Source organism: Grampus griseus (genome assembly GCF_964374135.1).
Source record: "Grampus griseus genome assembly, chromosome: 1".
NCBI lineage: Eukaryota > Metazoa > Chordata > Mammalia > Artiodactyla > Delphinidae > Grampus > Grampus griseus.
This window is the reverse complement of record NC_139017.1, coordinates 75282254-75309875: the sequence shown is the minus strand read 5'-3', so window position 1 is coordinate 75309875 and position 27622 is coordinate 75282254. Positions and strand designations below refer to the sequence as shown.

Sequence of the window (27622 nt, the reverse complement as noted above, 5' to 3'; positions counted from 1 at the left end):
GGACTTTTTTTAATGGAAGATTTAATGAAGATAAATAAAGTAGAGCTCCTCTACATGCTCATCACTCATCTTCAACACTGTAAACACATGGCCAATCTTGTTTCTGCTATGCCCTATCCAATCCTGATTATTTTGAAGAAAATCCCAATTATTTCATTTCTTCATAAATAACTATTTCTAAAAGATAAAGACTCCAAAAAATTCTGCATGTAGGTTTTTAAGTCTTTTCATGTTATAACTAAAATGATCTCCAAAAAACGTACTATTTTATGTACCAAGTATATGAAAGTTCCCATTGTTCCTCAACCTCTCCAACCTGTTTTGTTTTATACTTTGTCAAATTCAGTCTTAAAAAAATTGTTCGTTTGCATTCCTTTGATTAAAGATGTGGTTAAAATTTCTTTCATATGCTTATCATTTTTTTGTGTGAAATACCTGTCTATATTTTTGATTGTTAAAAAAATCAAAAATCATTTCTTCTTTATATACCATTTTTCCTATGTTAAGAATCAACCCAGTATTTTAAAATGTAAACATGTAAAGATTGCTTATATAACCCTCATTTTAAAGTCCATTTCAAAAGGAAATAACTTACTTATCACATAGAATTATGCAGTGGCCCAGTCTGATCATAATTAGCCAGCAATATCTGTTGAGCACTTAGAGGAGTCTGAGGTGTAGGTTCCATTTGGTAGAGAAAAAAGAAATAGGTTCTCTGGTCTCTATTGGGACTCTGAAAAGTAGTAAATACATATGAAAAAAAATAACTTAATACTTATCTAATTTAACAGTGTTCCAAGTAGATAGGAGCAAGTCTTAATCTAATTTTCAGATTTTCTCTTTGTACAAGATGGACAATTTGTGGATCATTCCCAGAAGAATTCCCATTGAACATACCATACTCAATTAAGTGACTGGAAAGTATCATGAATTTATAGGTCATTTTGAATTTCATTTTCTTGAGTTAATCTTTCTGCCACCAGGGGTCAGTCCTGCATCAAGACCTTCTCCAGGAACTCCTGCAAGTCCCAGCAACCTCACCAGTGGTCTGAAAACACCTGCACCTGCCACGACAACATCTCATAACCCTCTAGCAAATATCCTCTCGAAGGTGGAGATCACCCCAGAGAGCATTCTGTCTGCTCTTTCCAAAACCCAGACACAGTCAGCCCCTGCACTGCAAGGTAAACTGACATGCGCTAGAGGGACTTGAATCGTGAATGTTTGTCTCTGGCTTAATCCTGGATTCCATTTCTGAGGAATCCAAAGCTATGAAATGTATAATTCAGAATAATTCATTATTCTCTTTATCATGTACAAACTGACATTCTATAAGAATTCTGAAATGTCAAAGCTGAAAGAGACTTTAAATGTCCTCTAGTCCGATACCCTCCTCAGGTGAGGAAATTAACACTCAGTGAGGTGATGTGACCTGCTTAAGATCATACATCTGTCTGTTCAGTGAAGAGCTGAGACTAAAAGCCAGATTTCTTGACTGGAGTCCAGTGTTCTTTTACTTAAACCATGTATCCCAACCTCTTAGTATAAGTTAGTACATGTTGAGTTCTACACATTTTAATGTTAACTGAAGCTAAAGACAGTAAGAAAGATCAATCTATCAGAACTCTTATGAGACATGATTATCTCTTTTTTTATGTCCTAATGTTTTATAGAGGCCTCTATAGATATCATACCTTTTTTTATTTTCTGCCTAGCTATTATCGCTACCTTATTTGAACCTGTCTCTTCACCTTTGCTAATTATCTTGTTTTGTGCTAAAACCATCTGCTTCTAACATTTTTTCATAAAGCTTACCTTGCTCTTTGTTCTCAGACCCTCCAGATACCAACCTCAGTATAATTATGCAGTGAATTACAGCTTCAATATAGTGACTTACTCTTTATCAGTAGTTCTCAACCAGGAGCCTCCAGGGGACATTTGTCAATGTCTGAAGACGTTTTTGTTTGTCACAGCTGGGGTCGGGGTCGGGGTGCTATACCTCTAGTGGGTGGAAGCCAGGGATGCTGCTTAACCCTACAATGCATAGGACAGTCCCAACAACAAGGAAGTATCCCGCCCAAATGTCAGTGGTGCTGAGATCCTGCTTTATATGAATAGAGAGCAGCAGTACAGGTATCTGTTAATTTTCTTATTTCCTAAACTGTTCTGTAAGTGTATCCGCCAGGCACTGTATTATAGTGAGCTTTGTCTTACCATGTAAGAGAATTTTGTTACACATAACTAAATACTGTGAAATAGTAATGCACAGCTCTACATATTGGAACCCGCAAAAGAATTAATGATGATGCTACAGTGCATCTCATACTACTGATTTCAGGGATAATTAGTTTGAGAGATTGGCATGTTTATATGATTTCTACTTTCCACTCCTTCTTCTATCACCATCCTGTAGTTACAGTAAAAATTTTGAACTCGTATTTTAACTTCTTATATAGATATAATACTTAGATCTTAAAGAAGAAGCCTTTTTTTTCAGCAGATTGTAACAATAGTATCATGTGGACCTTCTCATCAGGCAAAATTTGAACAGAACTAGGTGTGTTATGACAAAATGAAAAGTGGGAATCTCAGGAAACAAGCTTTGTGGAATAACAGGGCAGTTTATCACCTTTCAGTTCCTTATGGAAAGTGGAATTCTCCTAGCCTTTTATTTTTATTTTATTTTATTTTATTTATTTATTTATTTTTGCGGTACACGGGCCTCTCACTGTTATGACCTCTCCCGTTGCGGAGCACAGGCTCCGGACGCACAGGCTCAGCGGCCATGGCTCACGGGCCGGGGCACGAACCCGTGTCCCCTGCATCGGCAGGCGGACTCTCAACCACTGCGCCACCAGGGAAGCCCCTCTCCTAGCCTTTTAAAAGAACTGTGTCCGGCAACTTAAATAGATACATTTCTTCAAAGACCATAAAGGAAATCTCTTAGAACTTTGCTCTGAATCACCCACAGCCCTTATTGACTGATTTCAGCACAAAAGAATGACTTCAGTAGGCAGAGGCCGTAGACTATGGTTTAAGATTGAAGAAAATTAATATTTAGCGGTAAGAGATTATTTCACCTATTACCAGAAATCTGAGTAGTATCTTTGTTAAGAAGATGGTCTTCTGAAGAATTTATTTCACAACAGCTGAAAGATAATACTGAAATATCTTTTTAAAATCATGATATTATCATATCTCACTTTCTAGTGCTTGAAGACTTCTGGTTTTGGTAAGAGCAGTTACTACTAAGAATTAAATCAAACTGTTAGGAAGGGGAAAATTATATAGCCAGGGACCTTTTTGGAAATGAAACATGGATTTTTTTTTCAGGAGGATAATAACTGAAATAATATTTCAATTATTTGGATATTATCAAACACTGGATAGTAATAAAAGCCGTGCATCATTATTTAGAAGTTGATGGGATTTGAAAATGTCACAAGGATGGAGCAACCTTAAAATTCTTAAGACCTTAAATCTCTTAGCAAATAAGGATAAAAATTGATATTTTGAAGAAACATTAATTGAAGTATCATATGAAATATTATTTTCTTTCACATATCGTTATGAAGGAACAGTTTTAATGTATGACTGAAAGCTGTAAATTCAGGTGAAGTATACATAAACTTTTCATTTGTGATCAGAAATTGAGGAGATTTTCCAAAATGTGATTGAATATAAAGGACCTTCTGTTATCTCTTTATCAAGTATTTTTCCAAGCATTTTTCTGCAAGAGCAGTTTGCTTTGGTGAACTTTAGTCTTCTTTGCCCCAAAGAATTCTTTCTCAGTGCTTCTGAGAAGGTTTTGTCTGTCAGTGAGTGGGGGTGAATCTCATCAGTGTCAGCCTGAATAATCCTTGAATTTTCCAAGCTATAAGAAGGGGATTGTATGTTTTCTTGTGAAAGAATCAGTGCCCCAATGGTCTAGCTGTATAAGCTTTGTGGTGTATGTTTGTATATTTATTATTGCTACATTTTACAACTAAAATTTTTACAACCAAAGCTCTGTTTCCCCAAAGATAACACCAGTGTGGCAAGAGATGCTCCTTGAAAAAAGCATCCCAGTTCAAATAAATTCCTGCAATTTGCATATTGCTATCTCTCTCCTGAGAATAACAGTGTAGGTTAACTTGTTAGAGACAGTTGTGGAGGTTGGAAAGGAAGGATAGGGCAGAATATCTATTTGCATTTAGAGAAACAGTTCCACAGACCAAACATTAAGAAATACTGGCTTAAAGTGTTACTTTAAAAGTAATTTTGCACCTTTCTTTTCCTGCTTTGTCTTGTTTAAACTGTGAATGATTCTGACACTAAAATCTCCCCCATCCTGTTGCCTTTTATTTTGCCATGTTGGACTTGTTTCATGACTACTAGAAACATTTCAGTAATTTGCTCTTCTTATATTGATAAATAGGTCCAATGTTTTCTATGACATTTAGCCATTACTTGTTTGGTCTGGATTCCCTTTGATCTCATATTTTAATGTCTATCTGGTTCCCACTGGAATGAATAAGAATATCCAATTAGCCTACATTGTTTTCATTGGAAGGTAGGGAGTTCTTTTTAACTCCTCTAATCTTTGTTTCTACAGGCCTGTCATCTTTACTTCAGAGTGTTACTGGGAACCCAGTTCCATCCAGCGAAGCTGCATCCCAGAGCACTTCGGCTTCCCCTGCCAACACCACAGTCTCTAGCATAAAAGGAAGAAATCTGCCCTCCAATACCCAATCCTTTATTCCGAAAAGCTTCAGCTATTCCCCTAATTCATCAACTTCTGAAGTCTCTTCAACTTCAGCCAGCAAGGCCTCAATTGGGCAAAGCCCAGGGCTCCCCAGCTCTACTTTCAAGCTACCATCCAACACTCTGGGGTTTACAGGTACCCACAATACTAGCCCTGCTGCCCCACCTACTGAAGTTGCCATGTGCCAATCTTCAGAGATCTCCAAGCCAAAGCTGGAGTCAGAGTCCACCTCCCCAAGCCTGGAAATGAAGATCCACAACTTCTTAAAAGGTAATCCTGGTTTCAGTGGCTTAAACTTAAACATCCCAATTCTGAGCAGTTTGGGATCCAGTGCCCCAGCAGAAAGCCATCCCTCAGACTTCCAGCGTGGCCCTACTAGCACATCAATCGACAACATTGATGGAACCCCTGTGCGGGATGAACGGAGTGGGACACCCACCCAGGATGAGATGATGGACAAGCCCACATCCAGCAGTGTAGATACCATGTCCCTGCTTTCTAAGATCATTAGCCCTGGTTCCTCAACACCCAGCAGTACAAGATCACCACCCCCTGGGAGAGAGGAAAGCTACCCTCGAGAGCTCTCCAATTCTGTATCTACATATCGACCCTTTGGCCTGGGCAGTGAATCACCCTATAAGCAGCCTTCTGATGGAATGGAGAGACCATCTTCCCTGATGGACTCTTCACAGGAGAAATTCTATCCAGATACTTCTTTCCAGGAAGATGAAGATTACCGAGATTTTGAGTATTCAGGGCCTCCACCCTCTGCCATGATGAATCTAGAGAAGAAACCAGCCAAATCTATCCTGAAATCAAGCAAGCTTTCTGATACCACCGAGTACCAGCCCATCTTGTCCAGTTACAGCCACAGGGGCCAAGAATTTGGGGTAAAGTCTGCCTTCCCTCCATCTGTGAGGGCCCTCCTGGACTCTAGTGAGAACTGTGACCGTCTCTCATCTTCCCCTGGGCTTTTTGGTGCCTTCAGCATAAGAGGGAATGAACCTGGGCCTGACCGGTCACCATCACCGAGTAAGAATGATTCATTTTTCACCCCTGACTCCAACCACAATAACTTGTCTCAGTCTACCACTGGGCATCTCAGTTTGCCACAGAAGCAGTACCCAGACTCTCCTCACCCAGTTCCACATCGTTCCCTTTTCTCTCCGCAGAATACCCTTGCTGCTCCCACGGGCCACCCACCCACGTCAGGCGTGGAGAAAGTCCTGGCCTCCACCATTTCCACCACATCGACGATTGAGTTTAAGAATATGCTTAAAAATGCCTCACGAAAGCCCTCAGATGATAAACATTTTGGCCAGGCCCCCAGCAAGGGCACTTCAAGTGATGGTGTCAGTCTCTCAAACCTCTCCCAGCCCAGCTTGACAGCCAGTGATCAGCAGCAGCAAGAAGAGCACTACCGCATAGAGACCCGAGTCTCCTCCTCCTGCTTAGACTTGCCTGATAGTACGGAAGAAAAGGGGGCCCCTATAGAGACCTTGGGTTATCATAATGCATCCAATAGGAGGATGTCAGGGGAGCCAATACAGACTGTAGAGTCCATCCGAGTTCCTGGGAAGGGAAATAGAGGACATGGGCGTGAGGCTTCAAGGGTGGGTTGGTTTGATCTGAGCACCTCAGGCAGCTCTTTTGACAATGGCCCCTCAAGTGCCTCTGAGTTGGCATCCCTTGGGGGTGGGGGCAGCGGAGGCCTCACTGGCTTTAAAACAGCACCATACAAAGAACGAGCACCCCAATTTCAGGAAAGTGTCGGCAGCTTTCGTTCCAACAGTTTCAACTCAACATTTGAGCATCATCTCCCCCCGTCCCCATTGGAACATGGGACACCCTTCCAGAGAGAGCCAGTGGGGCCATCATCTGCCCCACCTGCTCCTCCTAAGGATCATGGTGGTATCTTCTCTCGAGATGCACCCACTCATCTACCCTCTGTGGATCTTTCGAACCCCTTCACAAAGGAGGCAGCCCTGGCCCATGCTGCCCCACCTCCTCCTGGAGAGCACAGCGGAGTTCCTTTCCCCACCCCACCCCCTCCTCCGCCCCCTGGGGAACATAGCAGCAGTGGCGGGAGTGGCGTCCCTTTCTCCACTCCTCCTCCTCCTCCGCCTCCTGTTGACCACTCTGGGGTTGTACCCTTCCCGACCCCACCACTGGCAGAGCACGGAGTGGCGGGGGCTGTGGCAGTATTTCCCAAGGACCATAGTTCCCTCCTTCAGGGGACCCTGGCTGATCATTTTGGGGTGCTCCCAGGACCCAGGGACCATGGGGGCCCCACCCAACGGGACCTCAACGGCCCTGGCCTTAGCCGTGTACGCGAGAGCCTGAGCCTACCCTCCCTTTCTCTGGAGCACTTGGGCCCAGCCCATGGAGGAGGAGGTGGGGGAGGCAGCAGCAACAGCAGCGGCCCCCCCTTGGGTCCCTCACACAGAGACGCCATCAGCCGGAGTGGTATGATCTTGCGGAGTCCCCGGCCAGACTTCCGGCCTAGGGAACCTTTTCTCAGCAGAGACCCTTTTCACAGTTTAAAGAGACCCAGGCCACCTTTCGCTAGGGGCCCTCCGTTCTTTGCACCAAAACGCCCATTCTTCCCTCCCAGGTACTGATGGAAACTAAGGGAAAGGCATTTTGAACAGTCTAGAGAGAATTGGAAGTAGGAGTTTGGTTTATTATTGTTGTTTTTGTTTGTTTTCCCTCCTTTGATTTATTTTTTCTTTTTTTTATTATGACAGAGGACCTCCCTTCCAAATTAAAAAGTCCCATGTGCATATGCCCACATTTCACTATTCCATCCAGTCCTTCCTCCCAGTGCACTTACACCCACCTTCTCCAACTTGTTTGTATTTTAAGGGGGTGGGGGGCAAAGAAACACAACCAAAGCCACTTCATTTGGCTGGGGGTTTGAGGGGTGGGGAGGAAAACAGCTCGTATCTTACCCCATCTATGGAAGAGTATTATTACATTTGAAATAAAACTTCCATCAGTACAGATAATAACATGTGCAATGTTGGGATGTTATTTTGGGCTTGGCATGTCAAAAGTAGTCAGTGGAAGGATTCCTGTCCCCTTCTCTCTGCAGCTCCGTTACTGCTGTAACCAGTGTGGCTCTCTTCCCTGTATGCTCTGTGGCCTGCTGACAGCCAGGAGATGTTGCAGGGGAGAAATGTGGGAGACCTGGGACCTGTCAAGTTGTTTTGTTCTGCTTTGTTTTGTTTTTAAAGGCATGTTGCAGTTGAGTTCTTTACCTCTCTCCTAAAATCTAAAGCTTCTTTTTTTTTCTTCTTTTTTTTCCTCTTCTAAAGTACTATCAGGCAGTAACTTTGAGGAGATACGGACCTCATTTTATCCTAGTAAAAAATTTTCCTCTTTATACTTGGAGTGAAAGAAAGGGGGCTGGATATAATTTAAAGTTTAAAATAAGGAGTAGCTACAATATAGAGCGCTAGAGAAAGGAACTGTTAAATGGTGTGTTGTGACCTGCCCATCTGTCATAAACAAGGAAACATTTCTGAGGTAGTTTCACACATCTTGCACCAAGTTCTTGCTTCCTGCTTTTCTTTCTTGACTTTTTCCTCCCTCAGTTTTCATTTCTGCTTTAGCCAGAGAGAAAGTCACTACAGTTGACAATTGATATGAAGGTGTAACTGAAATGTTATCAAATATTATCCCTGTATTTTTTAATAAGTACACATTTTTACCATGGTGCCTCCCTAACGTAAGTGACATTTATTGGTAGTTTTCAGCAAAAGTTAACTACAAGGGAAAGGGAAATATTTGTCTTTATCTTTCTTTTCCCCTTGACCTAGTCCTGTATTCACCCCTCTTCTTGGTATTTCGAAGGAGGAAGTTCAGTAGCATCTTTCTTTATATTATACCTCTTTAGATCTGTCTTAGTGACAAGTGGATATTATTATATGTATCTTTACAGAGAAACAGGAGGACCCGATAAATTCAAATTTACCCCACTCTACAGATAGCAGCCTGTCACATTTCAAGGCTCAATCCTTAACCTCACCTCCCACTCTCAATAGAAAATAATGTTTCTGCCCTTAGTCATTTTCCACGAGAAAGGAATGCTTTTCTTGTCCCTGAACTGAAAGGCTTCTTATTTGTATTTCTACAACTAGTACTGGGAAAAAGACAATCACTGCATTCTGAGTGTTTATATCTAGGGACACTGAAAGGCAAATGTTGCTTTACTACTCTTTTTTATTTAGTGTCTTACCCCAAGGTACACACTGGTCATCTCCAGCCAGATGAGTAAAAGAAAAGGAAATTCTAGCAAGTTTCATATTTTCTTCCAAGTTAGTATAGGAGTAACTGTAGGAAGTATGGGGATTGCCCTGGATTCCTCCAGCGAAATATTAAAGATGGGAGAGAGTGGGCAGTGTAGTGACAGAAGATGATGATTTGTCTCAAAAGAAACTTGCTTTTCAGATAAAGAGCGTTTCAGATAAAGAGCAGCTTAAACCAGGTGTGCATCATAGTTTGGGAGTTTTTGTGTAATTTATTCCATATTATTTATTTGGGCTCGTCATGTTTTCTTTGGTTAGGATCCTGCAAGTCATTCATCTTCCTAATGCGTTTCTGGTTTTAAGCCAACTGTTCTTTCTTTCTTTGACCTTCTCAAGCCTCTCTGCCCTGTAGCTTCCCCCCCACCCACCCCCCGCAAAAATGCATGATACCACGACCTTGTAAGTGGGGTGGGGTATATAGTGTAGCAAAGCAAAGAAACAGTACAGTTATATTGAGTCCTAAGACATTTGTTTAGAGAAAAGTATAAGAGAGTGTGAGGGTGGGGGTGGGGGGAGGGAAAGGGAGAGTTCTCTCTGACTCGAAACTGGGATAGGATTTTTCTTCCTTTGCAGAAAAGTGGGATTTTTTTTATTCTAGAATAAAAGAATGTGAATTCTTTTTGCTGCTCTCGTTTAAGCTAAAAGTAGTGTTTACTTGAAAAGGCTCTCTGACCATTTGATTTTATCAGAAAATGCGGGGTTGTCAGGACAGTGGCTTCCTGAATGTTGGGGCAGGGCTATTGTCCTCAAAAGCATGATAGCTAATCCATGAAAGAAGGACCTTGTTGTACAGTTTAAAAGATGGACTTTTAAGGGTTGGTTTTTTTGTGGAGTGTTTTTTTTTTTTTTTTTTAAGCCACAGAATCCTCAGTGCATTTGTTTCAAGATGGAAGTGAGGATTTGTATGTGACTTGTCAGCTGTTGTTAACTTTAAGGAAATCTGTCTACAGCAGTAAATGAAGACAACAATGTATATATGTGATATAGTGAAACAAAAAAGACAATTCTGGTATTCATAACATGAAACAAAGGGGTTTTATTCTTTCTTTGTCTGTGATTTAAAACTCCGTGCCCATGCTCTGACTTTTGTATTTCAACCTGAGTTTAAAAAATAAACAAGATTTTTTTAAAGAAAGCATAGCATAGTGTATCTTGGCAAGGACATGATTCATATGCAAGCAGAATATGTGAAGTTGTTACTAACGTCCTTGGTGCTCACTGTAAAATCACAGACAGAGAATCAGTGGGTGGGGGTCATGAATACACTGGTACCACTTAAAACACAGTGATACAGTATCAGAAATTGAGTCCTTGAGTATTTTGTAAGAGTTTACTCTTCAGTCAGCTTAGATGAAACCTGTCTCCCTGCTCCCCTCTGCCCTCCCAAAAGTTGAGAATAAACAGAATTTGGTTTGTTTCCAGGGAGGGTAAAATGATAAGAGAATAGACCTTTTATCCTTTCCGATCCCAGGAGTACAATGTTTGTGATATATATGGTACAGCAAACCTATCTAGATAATGTGAATATGCTAAACTTCTAATCGCAAAATATTCACTATCAATCCTGAAGTTACTGGTTCATGCAGAATTAAGCTTCAGCTGTTATTGTTTTGAAGCCGCTGTAAATGACTGCTTTTTCCCCCTTTTTCTTCCCCTCCTCCCCCTCCCCCCTTTTTTCGAATGGGCTGGGGTGCCTGTTAAGATTAAAATTAGATATGTTGGATTGATATTCTCACGTGTTCAGTGTGGAAAACAAAACAAGTACATGCTTTAGAGGCAACAACAATGAAATCCTTTTGAAATGTGTATTAATATCATTTAATAAAATAACTAGTTCTAAAGGTTTGACATTTTTCTTTGAGATCTGGGGCTTTGACCAAGGGCCCCTGGCTTCTCTGGTGAGTGCCAATAGGAGGGAACTTCTCCAGGAGTTGAAACCGCTGCTTTGTGGAACAGGCCTATGGTTGGAAAGACCTAAATTTTCTCCAGCAAAGACCCTCCATGACTGTCCAGGGCTGAAGGTGAAACCAGCTACAGAATGCAGGAAGAAAAGCCTGGATATATCTCTGAAGATACAATTGTATTGGCTTTTTGGTCTAAGAGTGCATGGAGGGTAGAGGGGCTGGTGTATGTGCCTGCACGGTTCTAAGGCAAACACAGATGCCGCAGACCACCCATCTCATCCCTTCCTTGTGACCACTTGCCCTTCCCTCTCTTCCAGCCATTCCTCTTTTTTTTTTTTTTAAATCTCTTTGCCCCCAAAATTGTTTTTGTTTCCTGTTTAATAAAGTATGGTTTCCTTTGTTGTGTGGTTGACTTTTCCCCTCTCGCACTGATCTTGTCCAGCTGTCGTCCCCTTTGACTTCTGCATTCAGTGTCACTGAAGGCAGTCTGAGCCTCTTGAGAGATCTTTATGGCCTTGTGGTTTTCTCTTTGATCCTTTATGAAATTCAATTTTGAAAGGGATGATGGGTGGGGTGAGATCAAGATGTTCAGGGAATGGTTGGTAATGAAGTGGGTATACTGTATGGATGATAACTTGTGTTATGTCTTCAAAAAGTTGTACAGTCGTGAGCGAAGAAGCATTTTTAAAGCAAACATAAAATTGGGGTAGTGGTGATAGGGATCCTTCTGGTCAATTCTTTGCCCACATCTGCCCTTCTTGCATATTGACAGTCTGTCATACAGAAGCTACACTCAACCCCTCTCTCTTGCCCCATCCCTTTTTCATAACCCAGGGAGGCTTAATAAATCGAATGTTGGCTTAAGGGTTAAAGAGAGTTGCTGCGTCTGGACCAGGCTGGGTCACTGGCAGGGTAGAATGCTCTAAATAGCAGCCTTGAATACGTGAAGCTACAGATGTGTCACCAGACACTTTGGAAATAGCCTAGGAACACGCCCAGCAGGTAGGGTGTACCACTATGCCAGCTGCTTCTGGAATCTGGCTCACCCTTACTTCCTGGTCCCCAGTTGGGACCTTGACTTGCCCTCCTGATTCCTGTCTTCACCCCAAGGAAGCAACAGCTTTTAGAATTCCTCATCGGCCTTTCTGAGCATGTTGAAAATACATAACTTCCCCAAAATTGTTCTATTTAAGCCAATATGGTATAGAAGGAATGAGTTACCCCCTCATGTATGTAGAGAGAATAACATAAACACTATCTGAGTAGGTTTTAGGGTATTGAGGCGTTTCTCATACTTGTTTATGAGTAACCGTATGGACAAGTCCGGTCAGCTGCTGTTTACAATTGCTGAGTAATAACTCATTGAGTCTGCACAGACAAAGCTGCAAGAGGGATACCCATAAGTGAGATGGCTCCTAAGTAAACATCCTGTTCTCCCCCCACGTAGAAGTAGAAAGAAGCACATAATGCCTTAAAGGAAAGGAGCAAGTGCAATGTAGAATTAAATATCAATTTCTGACGAACTGCTGGGGGAGGACAGAAGAAACCTTTAATGCTTAGTTACAAGTTTGAGGGGAAGGGGATAAGAAGGCTGAGATCTATCTAGAAACTGATATTACAGTTACCTTACGGTTCTATTTTATTTTTTTCCTGTCCTTTCCCTTTGTTATCACTGTGGCAAGAGTCAAACGTTGAGAACACAGATATGGGTGGAGGGGCTAGTGAGCAGTGCCAACAGAGAGAACAAATACAGGCTGCAGTTGTTTGTGTCTGACTTAAAAGGGTGTTGGCTAAACCAGTACGCCCTGGATCTGCTGAGGTTCCTAGCAAATTAGATGTTCCAACCACATTACCTCCTTTCCCTTCCCCATTGGATCCCCTTCTTTTTGAGAATTAAGTCCTTTGCCACATAATTTGTGGGAAGGAGATAAGACTTGAAACTTCCTACATTTTTTTTCTTGGAGTATTTCAGTTGGAATGGGTAGAAAGAAGATGGGCAGCATCCAGTTCCTTCTGTTTTCTCCTCCCCTGGCTAGGAATCCTTTGCATCCACATGAGGCAATACTTAAGGTCCCATTTCCTAGGTAGCCAATCATTGTCAAAGGCAGTAGAGATTAAGGAAGTATTAATTTGAAATCTTGGTTTTTTGGGTAGTGGGCCATAGTTGTATGTAATCTTCCGTAGATGTAGCTAGGGCCTTCTTTCAGAGTACTTTGCTCTTTGCTTTGGTTTTTTTTTACTTCAGTATCAAACAAGTTGGCACTGACTCCTGTGTTTGGGAGACTTCATATTTTTCCGTTGGTCTTGACCTGACCAACCAGGGTCATTTAAAAGGCAGGGTGGAGGTGGCTGTTTCCTTGTTTCTCAGGCTCAAGAAATGTCTTGGGAAAGGGAAATGTTAGTAGAGATTTTTAGGTGAGCCAAAGGTTTTGTCTTCAAAGTTCAATTTATCCCCATGCTCTGGGTAGGAAGCTTCCCCCTCTTGATTTATTCAGCAAACTTGGCTGGACTTTCTCTTTGTAGCATCTTTAAAGCAAAGTTAAAGTTTGGCTGCGTCCTAGATCTTCATTACTAAAGAAAAAAAAATTTTTTTTAACCTAAACTCCCCACAGTACCTACTGTAGGCTTAACCACTTGGCTAGTTCTTTGGGCCTCAAAAGCATTTGGTGGCAATGATGTAAACCTTTCTTTATGTATTTTACCTTTTTACATTTCTCTCTTTTACCTCCAATATCTTTTAAAATTTCTTTGGTGCAGGGAAATTTTGCTTCTAAAAACTAAGATTTGGAGGTAATGTGTTGATCCTGATAACAAGTGGGAAATGTACTTTACCTTCAATGGAGAGAATTCTTACAAATAGTTTAACATTATAAAAGCAGTACCTCCTCAACCAAAGCTTTAGCTAACAGGATGTCTATTCTAAAAGTGGAGTAAAGCTGAGAATTTCCCAAAATTAAGGGTCCAGTATACCCTTTACTGAGGATTCCCTTTTCCCTAGACTTCTGTGAAATCTTCTGCCATTATTTCCTAAACTCTTCTTTTTCCTTAACCTTAGTGTGGTAGAGGATATTTGGTAAGATGCCTCTTTGCCTCTTTTCTTGGCTTTCTATTGGACCTTTTTCTCCACCCTATATTAAAGACCTCTTAGGCCCCAGAGGCTCCTAGAAGTGTACCCTGGAGAGACAAAAAGCTGTGCTACCAAACATGATGCATTATGATTATCCTGGTCCCTGAGAGACAGCATAGTATGGCAGAACACAGGCCTTGGTTTCAGACGGACTGCAGCTTGACTTGCCTGAGAGTCATTTTCAATGTTTTAAAGGGAGCGTAAGAAGAGCTACTTACTTGTCGGGGTTCTAGGAGTTCAATGAGATAGTGAAGCATGGTACTTCGCACATAGTAAAATTCCGAGGCTGAGACATGCTAGTCATAGATCAGAATCACTGTGAAGGACCAGTGCTTAATGCGTTGGCCTTAGCTAGCTTGCTTTTGCCTGCTTGCTTGCTGGCTTGCTTGCCACACAGGGAGGAATGGAATAACTTGACATCCCTTCCTTCCTCCCTCCACTGCAAAACAGGTTACATACGTGATGATATAGTAGTTGATTCATTGGCACCTCCTGAGCACTCAGCTCAGTGCACTGCACACAGTAAGCAGTCAGTAAATGTTTGAGAGATGAGTGCCGGGAGCTACCATAACTGTAATCTACTTATTCCACCATCCCTCTACTATCCTTACAAAGTAGAATGATTGAAGAAGGTGTGTATCAGTATATGAATACTTTGGACTTTTGAGTCAGTACAGTGATTGGTGTATTCTTAAGTCAATAATTATTTATTGAGCAGCTACCAATTTGTTGCCTGCAATGTAACACTCCCCTGTCCCTTTTGGTGCAGAGCCATGGGTAAAGTTTGTCACACTTTCTGAATGCCATTTAAAAATTCTCCCTACCTTTTCCCAACCACACACACACACACACACACACACACACAAAGTAATCTTCCTCTTCCACAGTCTTGTTTATTTCTTTTTGTATTTCAGGGTGTGTAACATACCAGAAGACGGAGCCAAGATCCAGGGTGGTGCCTGTGACTCAGATCAACTGCTGCCTCTCTCAGAACCTCTGGAAACTTAGATTAAACATCTTTCTCTGACAGCTTTTCCTCCACAATCCTTGATAACATCACCATTGGAAACTTGAGAACCAACTCCAACCAGCCCCACCCCCAGGTGAGGGGACTAATGGGAATTACTGAGAAACTCACAGCTGTCCCCAAATCCATTTCCCCTCATACTTTACTACATATCTGGTTGTGCTTCAATTTTTATTGTGTAAAACAAATCAAATATACCTAGTACTGTGTTCTGGATATAGCAGGGAGAGGGAAGAGAAGGGATAAAGGAAGTTGAGAGCTAGGATGGGAATGAGTGGCAAAGGTCTTGTGTAGGAAGCAGAGAGCTAAGATTCTAGGGTCAGGCACTTCTTTCTGAAGTGAAGAGGGAGTTGCATTGGAGTAAACTCTATTACCAGAGAAAGTCTGGTGTGGTAGAAGAATACAAGATGTGGATTCAGAATCCAGCGTCAGTGCTTACTGTTTGGCCTTAAACCACTTACCTTCTCTGACCTTAAATTCCTCATCTGTAAGATTAAGAGGTTTCTAAGGTCCCTATTTAAGCACGATGAGTATGAAGGGACTCCAAGGAGTGCCCTCTGCAGATTTTTCGCTCTAGCCCCAAAGTGGTTATATTCATTTGTTCTCATAGCTTGTAGCTATTGTTGCCCATTACTGTGTACCATGCAGTGTATTAGGCGATTTACATAAAATTAACCTCAACAATTCAGAATGATAACTATTATTATTCCCATTTTATAGATAAGAAAATTGAAGCTTATTAGAAATTAATTTACCCAAAATTACATAGCGATCCAGGATTTACACTAGGTCTTGTCCCAAAGTCTATGCTTTTACCTGTTACCTACCTGCCAGTGGAGACTACGTAAAAGAAAATGGTTAAAAGAAAATAACTACCCTTTCTAATCTGTTTTCTCCCGCTCGCACTCTGGAGAATTTTCCTGCCCCTGCCCTCAAAGCCGCAGGATATCTTATTGCTACTTTGGTCTGAAACTGCAGGTCTCTGAATTGCCCATATGTGTAACAGTTTAGGTCTTCCGGTCAGCCGGAACCAGCCGCAACGCTGCTCTCGCTGTGTGGGGTGTACCTCTTCGGAGTTCCTGGAGGTGGTCCCAGACTGGAGTGGCGGCTGTAGTAACCAATAGGCATGGACATTGCTGGGCCGGAAGCCAATGAGGAATCTGGCGATGGAGAAGCGGCGATCATTTATTTGAGGATGTAGGACGGGTCTGAAGGAAAATGGGGCTGTGTCAGAGGTGGCGGCGGCTTCGGATCCCAGGGTTACAAGCCTGCGGGCTGCACATGGTGCGTGAGGTACCCAAAGATTCCGAACCACATTGGACCCAGCCCAGCGGAACCCCAAAGTGTAGGCTCTCAACCCAGCCTGACCCCCCTCTACTCCCGCCCTGCGTCTCCAGACCCGGCTACTGTAGCCCTTAGATGCGCCATCTTTTTCCTAGGGTCAGCAGCCTGCGGCGGGGCCTAGGGCTCCCAGCCTAGGACCCGTTATCACCCAGTCCTTTTAAATACTAGAGATTAGGACCACGGCCACATAAATGTTCTAATTTCCCACTGTCCCCAATCCCAGGAAGGAATGGTGGGACATGTGTTACCTCCTAACATCTTTCCCTCCAGGCAGCTGTGCCGACCCCTCCACACTGGTTGGTAGAGCGGCTTGGCCTTTTTGAGCAGCTATGGACTGCTCAGGTAAAGAGGTTAGCAAGCCTGGCACGGAAGGAACACCGGACTATCAAGATATCACTTCCTGGAGGCCAGAAAGTGGATGCTGTGGCATGGAACACAACCCCTTACCAACTAGCCCAGCAGATCAGGTATCAGGCCCATTCTGTACGTACCAGGATAATCCTTCTATCTCTGTACTTTCTCGATTTGAGCAGGGAAAGAGCTCTGTATGTTTATTCCATTCCCATCAAGACAGCTTTTCCTGCTGATCCCTTTTAATCTGCATTAGTTTCATAGTCTCTGCCCTTCCTCTATTATGCATGGGGGAAAACAAGGATAGGTTCTGTTGCTCTGGTAACACATTTCCCCTTTCAAGTTTGGAGTTGCTAAGAGATTAGTCCCTCTCTACCCCTTTGGATGGTAACCTTGTTTTTCTCTTTTTCCCCATCCCCCACTGCTGAAGTTCTAAACTGGCAGATACTGCAGTGGCTGCTCAAGTGAATGGAGAACCTTATGATCTGGAGCGGCCCTTAGAGACAGATTCTGACCTCAGATTTCTGACGTTCGATTCTGCAGAGGGGAAAGCAGTAAGTTTCTTCCTTATCAGGGATACAGTGGCTACTAAACGAAGAGATGTTTAAGTGGGCACTTCTAGCATTTATTTCTTTTGCCTCAGTTTCTCCATTTGCAGTTGGGAGGGAGGCCTACCGCAGATTGCTTGTCTTGATTATTCCTGGCTAAGCTGGAAACTTAGGGTGAAAGTTTTTACTTAGCCTGGATCTGTTAAGCAGTGATCATTGTGCTAGTGAAAGGGAGAGATATAAAGTTGAAAATAGAGGATAATATGCCACGTTAGCCCTCCAACTCTTGAGACATGCATTATAAGTCATCTGTAGCATGTATTTAATTTTAATGTGGCTTGCACAACCGAGCACATCACCTGGCCTCCTCTCCACTTTTTCATGTCAGCTTGGATGGCATGAAAACTGACTAGCCTCCTACTATGCTCTAGAACCGGAAGCACTGAGGAGTGAGGCTTACTCTCTTCTGTGCGTTGCTTCTAGTGGCCTTCTTTCTTTTCTATTCAGTTGTTTTTGTTTTCATTTTACTTTTTACTATTTAGTGGTCACCCCAAAGTCAGGTTCCCCATTTTGTGATAGTTATTCATACTAGTTTCATGCCAGCTTCTCTGAGGAGAGGGTCCGAGAGCTAGGGGCTAAAGGAGAAGGTTATGAACTCATGAACTCCTTTCTTGTGAACCCAGGTATTCTGGCACTCTAGTACCCATGTCCTGGGGGCAGCAGCTGAACAACTTCTAGGTGCTGTTCTCTGTCAAGGTCCAAGCACAGGATGTGGCTTTTACCATGATTTCTTCCTTGGAAAGGAACGGTGAGTAGTGCAAGGAAGGAGGAGAATGATTCTGGGGTGGTTTCTTTTTCAAAGATTTCACCATATTTTACTTTATTTTTCTGTTTTTTTAAGCTATAGTTGATAAATAAAATTGTAATATAAAGTGTACACATGGTGATTTGATGCATGTATACATTGTGAAAGGATTCCCACAATCGAGTTAATTATCACATGCTTCTTTGTGTGTGTGTGAGAATGCTTAAGGTGGGCTCTTAGCAAATTTCACTTATGCAATACAGAATTTATCGACTATAGTCACCATGCTATACGTTAGTTTTTCAGACCTTATTCATCTTATAACTGAAAGTTTGTACCTCTTTCCTGGGGTGTTTTCTGAGGCCTTTTTCTGGGGCCTCAGGCATGTTCAGTTTGGAGGAGAAAGAAAGCTAGGGGCGGGTCCCTCCATGCCTCAACTGTGACATAGGTACCACTTTCTCCACTAGTCCATGTCTTTCCTTTTCTAAATCAGCTTGAAACTTACCTTCTCTAGCTTTTATGAATTCTTCAACTTTTACTTCATCCCTCATTACTGTTGCTCTAGTTTTCTTTATCCAGATTGCCTGCACACAACATTTAATTTCGTACAAAGAGCTTTTGCTCCAGCTGTAAACTTTGTACCTGATTTCCTATTTGTTTTCCCCTAGTCTGTTTGTCTTTGCCAATAATTTTAGATGTTTTTGGAAGGCAGGATTTCATCCCATGACCAACACCCAGGTGATGCTCCTTAGAGGATGGAAGCCAACCAACCCTCATCTTTCCAGGACAATCAAGGGCTCAGAGCTGCCTGTTTTGGAACGGATTTGTCAGGAACTTGCAGCTGCTGCTCAGCCCTTCCGGAGACTAGAGGCTTCCCAGGATCAGCTTCGGCAGCTCTTCAAGGTGGAGTGGAGACACACAAGTTTAGGAGGATAATCTAGAGACGTGAGGGAAGGAATGGCTCTCGCTCAGGACTTATTCGTGGGAATAAAGACTTGTCTTCACTCTTCCCTTCTTCCAGGATAACCCCTTTAAGCTTAACCTGATCGAGGAGAAAGTGACAGGTCCAACGGCAACAGTATATGGGTGAGAGCTGTCAAGATTGAGGAAAACAGGGAGAGGTGGGGATGCACTAAAGAAGGCCAGAAATGGGATAAGGGAAAGAAGATAGAAGGTAATCTGTTGCTCCCAAAAAAGAAATGGGAATTGATTTTTATCTCCCATTGTTTTCTCTGTGGAATAGTTCTTTATGTCTCTTTCTGTCAGCTAAATACCCTAGAGGGAGAATCCTAGAAGCTCAAGAATCTGGAAGTCACTAACTGTCCCCTTCTTTCTCCCAGGTGTGGTATGTTGGTTGATCTGTGCAGAGGCCCCCACCTTCGGCATACTGGACAGATTGGAGGCCTGAAGCTGCTATCGGTCAGTTGTGAGGGCTGGGTTAGGTTGAGATTACTGTTTTCCCTGGAGTGAGCTGGGGAATGGGAAGGTGATCCTCTCTGTCAACCCCTTTTCTGCTCTGATAGCTAAGGGGGGCAATCCAGAAATAGAAACTTTGTCCCTGCCTTTTAGAAATCTCCATCTGATGACAGATACTGGACACCCTGCCAGGGCCCAGAAGCCAATTCCGAGTCCATAGTCAGACATTAGCACTAAGGGAGATGGCGAGGGAGGGCATGAACAGGCTGGACACGGTCATGTAGGGAAGGCGCCTGTGGAGAGAGCCAGTGTGGAACACCATTTGACAGCCACAGAGAGAATACTCTTAAGTCAAAGGCCTGCCCTTTCTGAAAATATTGCTCCTGGGCAAGGTGAGCTATTAGTCGGAATAGGAGCAGAGAGAGAGGGGAGAGGCAGATGTGCAGAGCAAAACGCCCTGGACTGAAAACTTAGGCATCTGTTCTTAGTCCTGTCTCTGCCACTGATGAAGTATACGGCCTTGGGTAAATTTCTTTACCCATTTTCCCCATCTATAAAATGAAGCTGTTGATTCCTGTCCTACCAGTAAATCCACATCATAGAGACAAAACCAACTAACGCAAGAGAAAGTGTTTGAGGAAAAGTTAAAAGTGCTATAAAATGCAGGCTGTTTCTTATTAGTACCATACAATTGTTCAAGGAAAGAACAAGCAGAGGCATTTGAATTTCATGGATCCAGGAACAGGACCTAGTGTGGGAGACTGAGTTTTCTAGCAGCGGTATGGGAGATTGATAAGGGGATGGATAGACTAATATTTGACCAGAACTTAGGGTTACTTCCCTGAGCAGTCATTGATTAGAAGGGAAAGGAACAAAGTACACGGGTGCTGGTAGGGCAGTGGTAGTGAGAATGGGGACAAAAAGAGGTGGCAGGGTAAGGTTAGAATTCAGCAGGACATATGTAGAAATCAAGGCTCAGGCACCTCCGGGGTGATATACATGACAGGGGGTGTCTGGAGGGTGGCAGGGGCCATCCTCCTGGTGGTGATGGTGGGAAGAGTAGAGACAGAGATGAGATGGGATCGTTGTCATACCTGTGATGCTTATGCTCAGAGTATCATATGAGGATTGAAAGAGGGGTTGTCCTCATCTTCCCTTTGACTCCCTTTGTCCTCCCACAGAACTCATCATCCTTATGGAGGTTTTCCGGCACCCCAGAGACACTGCAGAGAGTGTCAGGGATTTCCTTCCCCACTGCAGAGGAGCTGAGGGCCTGGGAAGAGTGGAGGGAGGAAGCAGAGTTACGGGACCACCGGCGCATTGGGAAGGTACAGAGACTGGGAAAATGGGGGCAGGGTGGGGGTGATGATGAGGGTTGGAGAGAGATGAAGGAACCTGACTGTGAAGTTGAGAGCAGATTCGGAATCCCGCAGACTGAGCAGCTTGGTCAGTTATCTCTTCTGGGTTCCCAAGCCCCCGCTTCCCCGTTGAAGTGACCGTTGCCGTTCCCGACTCCAGGAACAGGAGCTCTTCTTCTTCCATGAACTGAGCCCCGGGAGCTGCTTCTTCCTGCCTCGAGGGACAAGGGTGTATAATGTACTCGTGGCTTTTATCAGGGTAAGGAGGACCCATGTTCAGGGGAAGGAAGACTGGGGAGGGACTGAGGGCCTAGAAGAAGCCATGTGTTTAAAAGAGGGGGATTAGAAGTTTAAACATAAATATTGTAAAGTGCTAGTGACTTTTATCAAGGGCCTAGAAATGTGTGGTCTATAGTGAGGAGCATAGTGAGGGAGGATGGTGCTTACTAGGTTGTAGCTGTGTTCAGCATGACCTGAGAGCCCAGAAGAATCACACAGCTGCCATCCTGCTTCCTCTCCCCCTAGTCACTCTGGCCTTCCATGTCTGTACCCTCCTCTCTAGGCCGAGTACACCCGCCGTGGTTTCTCAGAAGTGAAAACCCCCACGCTGTTTTCTACGAAACTCTGGGAACTGTCAGGGCACTGGGAGCATTACCGGGAAGACATGTTTGCCCTGCAGCCCCCAGGCTCTGACAGCCATGCCGGCTCCCAGAGTGACCACTCTACCAGCCATCCCACAGGCACGCTTGCCCTCAAGCCCATGAACTGCCCTGCGCACTGGTGAGCTGGGATCCAGGAGACCTGGGTCCTCCCAGGGCTAGGGCTAGGCACCTGGTTACTAAGTACTAAGTTGTAGAAAACTTGGAATCGTATTGGAACACTTGATTTGAGTCTTGAATCTGCCCTCTAGCTCCCTATGTGAATTTGGAAAAATCATTGCACCTCCCTAAGCCTCAGTCTCCTCATGTGTAATATCAAGGGTTTGGAGTTGCTGCCTGAGGTTCTTCTTTCAGTTCAGTGCCTGTCACAGAACAGGGGCACAGTAAGTGATGTCTGTTATTGTTGTTACTGCGATTCACTTTTGAACCAGGCAGGGCCCAGATTGTGATGAGTGGGATTGACAGGACTCAGGCATGCCGAGGCTGGAGAGCACGTTAGCTGATGGTGCAGAGAAGGGAAGCAAGCAGCCTGGGCGGAGGAGAAGTCTTCAGGGGCTAGTTTTCCCTGCGGCCCTGACTCCTCCCCACCCCAACCTCAGCCTGATGTTCGCCCACCGGCCCAGATCCTGGCGAGAGCTGCCCCTGCGACTGGCCGACTTCGGGGCCTTGCACCGGGCCGAGGCCTCTGGCAGTCTGGGGGGACTGACCCGGCTACGGCGCTTCCAGCAAGATGACGCTCACATCTTCTGTGCACCTGATCAGGTGGCCCTTCCCCAGCTCCACCAAAGCCTTTCTGAGCCGCCTTTCATTCTCCTTGTGAACTGCCAACATTCCTGACTCTCAGTTGCCCTCTTTATATATGATAATTTAGCTACATTCTATCGCAACCTTTCCTTTATGTTTTTGCCCTCTTTTCCCCAAACTACCACCACCCCAGAGCTCTAGCTAGCACACAGCTCATCTGCCCTTATTCCCCCAGCTGGAAGCAGAGATCCGAGGCTGTCTTGATTTCCTCCGCTCTGTCTACACTGTCCTTGGGTTCTCCTTCCGCTTGGCACTGTCTACCCGGCCATCTGGCTTCCTGGGAGAGCCTTGCCTTTGGGACCAGGCTGAGCAGGTGAGCAGGTGGTAGGGAAGCAGAGGCAGATAAACCAGTCTCTGATGGAAGGAGAGGGGAGATGGGAATCAGGGTCCCTGGTAGAGGCGTATGCTGAGAGGGTCACTGTTGGGGACTAGAGGGATCTGTTGCTCATAAAGTTTAAGATGACATATTCCTCTCTTGTATCCTTTCCTCTAAAGGTCCTTCAACAGGCCCTAGAAGAATTTGGAGAACCCTGGGACCTCAACCCTGGAGATGGTGCCTTCTATGGGCCTAAGGTAAGCTGGGGACCGTGGTTAGAGTCTTATTTATTCCTTTTTTTGTTTTGTTTTGTTTTATTAACTGTTTAATAGATACGAAGGAATGTTTTTAAATTTGTGTAAGATATAAAGAAGAGCAGTACATCTCCCGCTCTCATGGAACTTAGGTCTGGTGAGGGCTCTGAGAGGTAAATAAGGTGTTTCAGCACCGTGGGATCAGTGCTGTGTAGGTACTAAGGGGGCACGTTACTCAGGAGGGTCAGAAAAGGCTTCCCATAGGAATCTCTTTCCGATCTGAAAGGTAATCGTTGGCCAAGTAAAAAGGTGCTTCAGGAGGGAATGTTGGGGGCTTCCCTGGTGGCGCAGTGGTTGAGAGTCCGCCTGCCGATGCAGGGGACACGGGTTTGTGCCCCGGTCCGGGAAGATCCCACATGCCGCAGAGCGGCTAGGCCCGTGAGCCATGGCCACTGAGCCTGCGCGTCCAGAGCCTGTGCTCCGCAACGGGAGAGGCCACAACAGTGAGAGGCCCGCGTACAGGGAAAAAAAAAAAAAAGGGAGGGAACGTTGTAGGCAGAGGCTGGGGCGAAGAGTAAAAACTCACATGGCAAATTGGAAGAGGTGAAAGAAGTCGGGGAAAAAGGACTGTAAAGTGTCCGCTGGATTTAGTGAAAAGGCTGTTAGGTTTTGAGGGTCCATTTTTCAGTAAAGTGGGGACTGGATGTGGAGTCAGAAGTGAATGAATGAACCTAACACTTCCAAGAACATTGGCTCTTACAAAGGCAAAGGAGAGTAGCTGGCAGATCCAAAGAGATGTTGATGAAGGGAGAGACTTGAGAACGTTTAAATGCCGTGATGAGAGGGAGCCTGTTTGGGTCAGGGAGAAGTCGAAGTTGTAGAAGGGGTTTCAGTAGAGGAAAGTTTCTGGGGAGTCTTGAGGGTTGGGATCCAGAGCCCTTCACAGAAAGAAGCACCTGTGCTGTTGTTTAGGGGGTAGAAGGAAAGGCTTGGGGGTAGGTGCCAGGATATTTATAGGTGTGGTGACAGAAGTTGAGACATTTTCCCATCTCATGATACCAACTATCAGAATTCTCCATGAGATGGGAGGCAGGATCATTTGCTGAGATAGGAGTGGAGAATAGAAGAGTTGTCGGTGTGGGGGTTGAAGATGGGAAGAGAGGAGAAAGCTTGAAAATCCTTGAGGAGAACAGGATGCAGAGCTGATTAGGGCAGCCAGAGGATTGCAGGCAGCAGCAAGGGTTCAATTGAGGTTCACAACAGCGACTTGCATCAGTTGCTGTTTTTGCGTCTGTGTGGTGTGTGGCGTGTTGGGCAGCACTGGGCATTTCTGTTCCAGGGCCAAGGAGGTGGGATGCTAGGGTGCCACCAGGGTGGGGTTTTGTCATGTGGATGTGACAGAAGAACAGTGATACCAGGGAACCAGGGAGAGTGGTTACAGCTGCATGGGGAAAGAAACAGGGGTGGGAGAGGCTGAGAGGCCTGTGAATGGGAAGAAAAATGAGGAGTTAAGGAGCCGAGAGATTGAAGAGCCATTAATAGGAATAATTGTCAGAGCTGGAAGGACAAGAGATAGTAATCAGAGCAGGTGTCTGATGGACTGTTTCAGAGGTGCAGCCATTCTGGGCGATGACAACATGAAGGATGTAGCCATAGTGTGGGTGCGGATGAAGGTCTCTGAGATGAGGAACTCAGGGAATTGAGAGGCCAGGGTGAGGGTGGGCCGTTCATGTGAATGTTGATGTTCCCTAATAATATACCACTATTAAGTGGAAAGAGCCACCGCCAGAGTCTGCAGCACGATGCAGCTGGGTGACACGTCTCTCCACACAGCCTGGGATGTGGCTAGGTAGAAGGAAGTGGCACGCATAATGGAGGATACTGGTTCTGGTTTCTTTCATGTCCTCCCTTCTGTCTCCTCCAGATTGACGTGCACCTCCGCGATGCCCTGGGTCGGCCCCATCAGTGTGGGACAATCCAGCTTGACTTCCAGCTGCCCCTGAGATTTGACCTCCAGTACAAGGGGTACAGAACCTTGTCCTGTCCCCTTTTCCCTTGGCCCGTGGAATAGGTGGAGAACAACTTCCCCTTCTGCCTTTGACCCTAAAAACTAAACCACATCCTCCACACCTTCCCTTGCCAGGGCTGAAGATTCTTGGAAACTGGAAGGTGATCTTGGGTGCACATTGTGTGACACTTTTCCATTCCATCCATTCCCCCCCCCCTTTCCCTCCAAGGCAGGCGGGGGCCCTGGAGCGTCCAGTCCTCATTCATCGAGCAGTGCTAGGTTCTGTGGAAAGGATGTTGGGAGTGCTGGCGGAAAGCTGCGGGGGAAAATGGTGAGACCTCTGACTCCCGGTTCCTGTTCTGGCCCTCAAGCCAGGTAGTGCGTGCTCCACATCCTGGCTCCCTTCAGACTCCACTTCTGTTTCCTTCTAGAATCTGCTCCCTGCATCCACACTTGGGGTCTGAGCCAGGATAAATAATTTGCCTTCCTCTGTTCTCTCATTCAGGCCACTATGGCTGTCACCATTCCAGGTGGTGGTCATACCTGTGGGGACTGAGCAAGAGGAATATGCCAGGGAGGTGAGGAGTTGGGGGTGAGGATGGGGACGAGCAGTGGGTAGCAGAGGCCACATGGGGTAGTGAAAGGGGCATGGCACTTGGAATCACAAGACTGCACTCAAATAATAAATGTTGATTGCTGACAACTGAGCACTTGGCACAAAAGGGGCCTTGGAGAAATGTTTGTTTTATTTTTCCTTTCTAGAGAGAAGTAAGGATATGGACAGTACCAGAGTCGAGCAGCTGGTTGGGTAGAGTGGTGTCTAGAAACAGGCAGCGTCCAGGGAGGCCTGGCTCCAGGAGGAGGCCGACAAGGAGGCTGTGGGGCTGGGGAGAGGCCTCAGTGTAGAGAGTGAGGAGGGTTTGTCCCTGAGAACTGGAGAGCCTTGAGGCAAAGGAAGGAGGGGCAGATGGGGGAGCTTGGGGAAAACTGGCATCAGACTGTTCTAGCTCCTCAGCCTTCCGTTAAATCAGGTTCCTGTCAATGATCCTCTACCCCAGGCACAGCGGAGCCTGCAAGCTGCAGGACTGGTTGGCGACCTGGATGCTGACTCCGGACTGACCCTCGGCCGGAGGATCCGCCGGGCTCAGCTTGCCCACTACAATTTTCAGTTCGGTAAGACCGGGTTAGCACAGCCCTCAGAGCCTTGCACTCTTCCACTCGGCCTGTATGTTGTTCTTCCCTGTCTACTACGTTTGGTCATCCGCATATTTGGGTAAATTGCAGCTCATTACCTGAGCTGGGCAGGAGCCAGGATTCAGAACTCCTGAGCCATTTGGACTCTAGGCTCCTTCACCCCCTGACCAGCACCTCTGACCCTCAGAACAGTTTTCTTCTGACCCCCGCCCTAGCTCTTGGTGTCTGTTAGTAATTAGCCAAGGGAGCATCAGAAAGGAACAGGAAGGGTTAAGAAGGCGTTAATTAGTTAGCTTTGCTTATTCTAGACCTAGATAGAGTCAGCCCTAAGGGATGAGGAGAAAGGCCTTAAGAAAAATAGTCTAGGCCTACCTTGCTCCTTTTTTTCATTTTCCAAGGTTCAGAGCTCTGTCTTGAAGACAAGGAGTAGGAATGTCTCAGCCAGATTACCTGGTTCTCTAGTTTTACACATCCACTCATCCTGCCAGCCTTGGAGCAAGCTGCCCGTGATCCCTTGGACTTGCACGTGTGTCATCCACCCTGCCACCCTCCCCTTTCTCTAAAGCACGCACACACACACACACACACACACACACACACACACACACGTGCGTGCTCTCTCTCTCTCCCTCTCTCTCTCTCTCTCTCTCTCTCTCTCTTTCTCTCTTTTTCTCTCTCTCTCTGGATCTGCTTCTTGATCTGTTTGTCTTTCTTTGGCTGACCCTACTATCTCTGACCCCTGGGATCCTGAGTGGAAGTGATAAGGCATGTAAGAGAATGTCTGGAATATTTCTTTATCTCCTCAGGATGACCAGGGAACTGGAGAGCAAGAGATAGCTAAATATATCCTTTCCCGGAACCATGTCTGAGCTCTGCTCTTCCCAAAGATTTCGGTCTCTTAAATTTCTGCATAGCAAAAGGAGATATCCTCTGGATAAATTTGCCCTGAGATTCGCAAACCTCCCCTCTTTCTGCAGTGGTTGGCCAGAAAGAGCAGAGTAAGAGAACAGTGAACATTCGGACTCGAGATAATCGTCGACTTGGGGAATGGGACTTGGCCGAGGCTGTACAGCGGCTACTGGAGCTACAGAACACCAGGGTCCCAAATGCTGAAGAAATTTTCTGAGCTTTTGTGTATAGATGTGGCAAAGACCTGTAGGAGCTATCAGGCCCCCTTAACACGGAGGGGCCCAACCTAACTGCCAAGAGTCTGAAGTCCCCCAGACCCCTCAGAACTCGTGTGGAGGCATGAATCTGCTCTCATGAAAAGAGATTTGGTCTGGGGGAAGCTGTAGCTGTTTGGATGTGAGGAGAGTGAAACTAAAAATAATAAACTTGAAGCTACTGGGAATGTGTCTTCATCTCTGACTCCTGATGGGGACATAAAAGGGAGTTTGACTCTGTCTCCCACTCTTTTGTCCTAGGGGGTTGGGGTAATTGAAAAGGGGCAGCC

The 27622-nt window shown here is 45.0% G+C and overlaps 2 protein-coding genes across 4 annotated transcripts in view; both read left to right on the top strand.

Annotated features, from left to right (window-relative positions):
• RPRD2 (regulation of nuclear pre-mRNA domain containing 2) overlaps positions 1-11303 on the top strand; it is a gene marked incomplete at its 5' end in the record, with an annotated part of 82100 nt that extends 70797 nt beyond the window's left edge. The window contains 3 exons of one of the 2 annotated variants that reach the window (XM_082651077.1): positions 984-1184; positions 4595-5776; positions 5917-6137. In XM_082651077.1, the coding sequence (XP_082507203.1) occupies positions 984-1184; positions 4595-5776; positions 5917-6005 (1472 nt within the window). In that variant the 3' untranslated portion in view covers positions 6006-6137. Of the gene's footprint in view, positions 1-983; positions 1185-4594 lie in introns of both variants that reach the window. The other variant, XM_082651076.1, reaches the window with a different exon arrangement.
• Positions 11304-16273: 4970 nt separating this feature from the next.
• On the top strand, positions 16274-27512 carry TARS2 (threonyl-tRNA synthetase 2, mitochondrial). 2 transcript variants are annotated; one of them, XM_082660578.1, is made up of 18 exons: positions 16274-16396; positions 16727-16923; positions 17238-17361; positions 18039-18163; positions 18946-19063; positions 19182-19246; positions 19501-19579; positions 20758-20904; positions 21095-21193; positions 21497-21714; positions 22193-22355; positions 22573-22710; positions 22893-22970; positions 24892-24992; positions 25205-25306; positions 25481-25553; positions 26034-26148; positions 27147-27512. In XM_082660578.1, exons 1-18 carry the CDS (start codon positions 16331-16333, stop codon positions 27293-27295), a joined length of 2157 nt encoding a protein of 718 aa, XP_082516704.1. In that variant the 5' UTR covers positions 16274-16330; the 3' UTR covers positions 27296-27512. The 2 variants fall into 2 exon arrangements, with proteins under 2 accessions (XP_082516704.1, XP_082516705.1); XM_082660579.1 differs by lacking the exons at positions 16274-16396; positions 16727-16923 and having other exon boundaries at positions 17239-17361; positions 18873-19063.
• Positions 27513-27622: the final 110 nt, after the last annotated feature.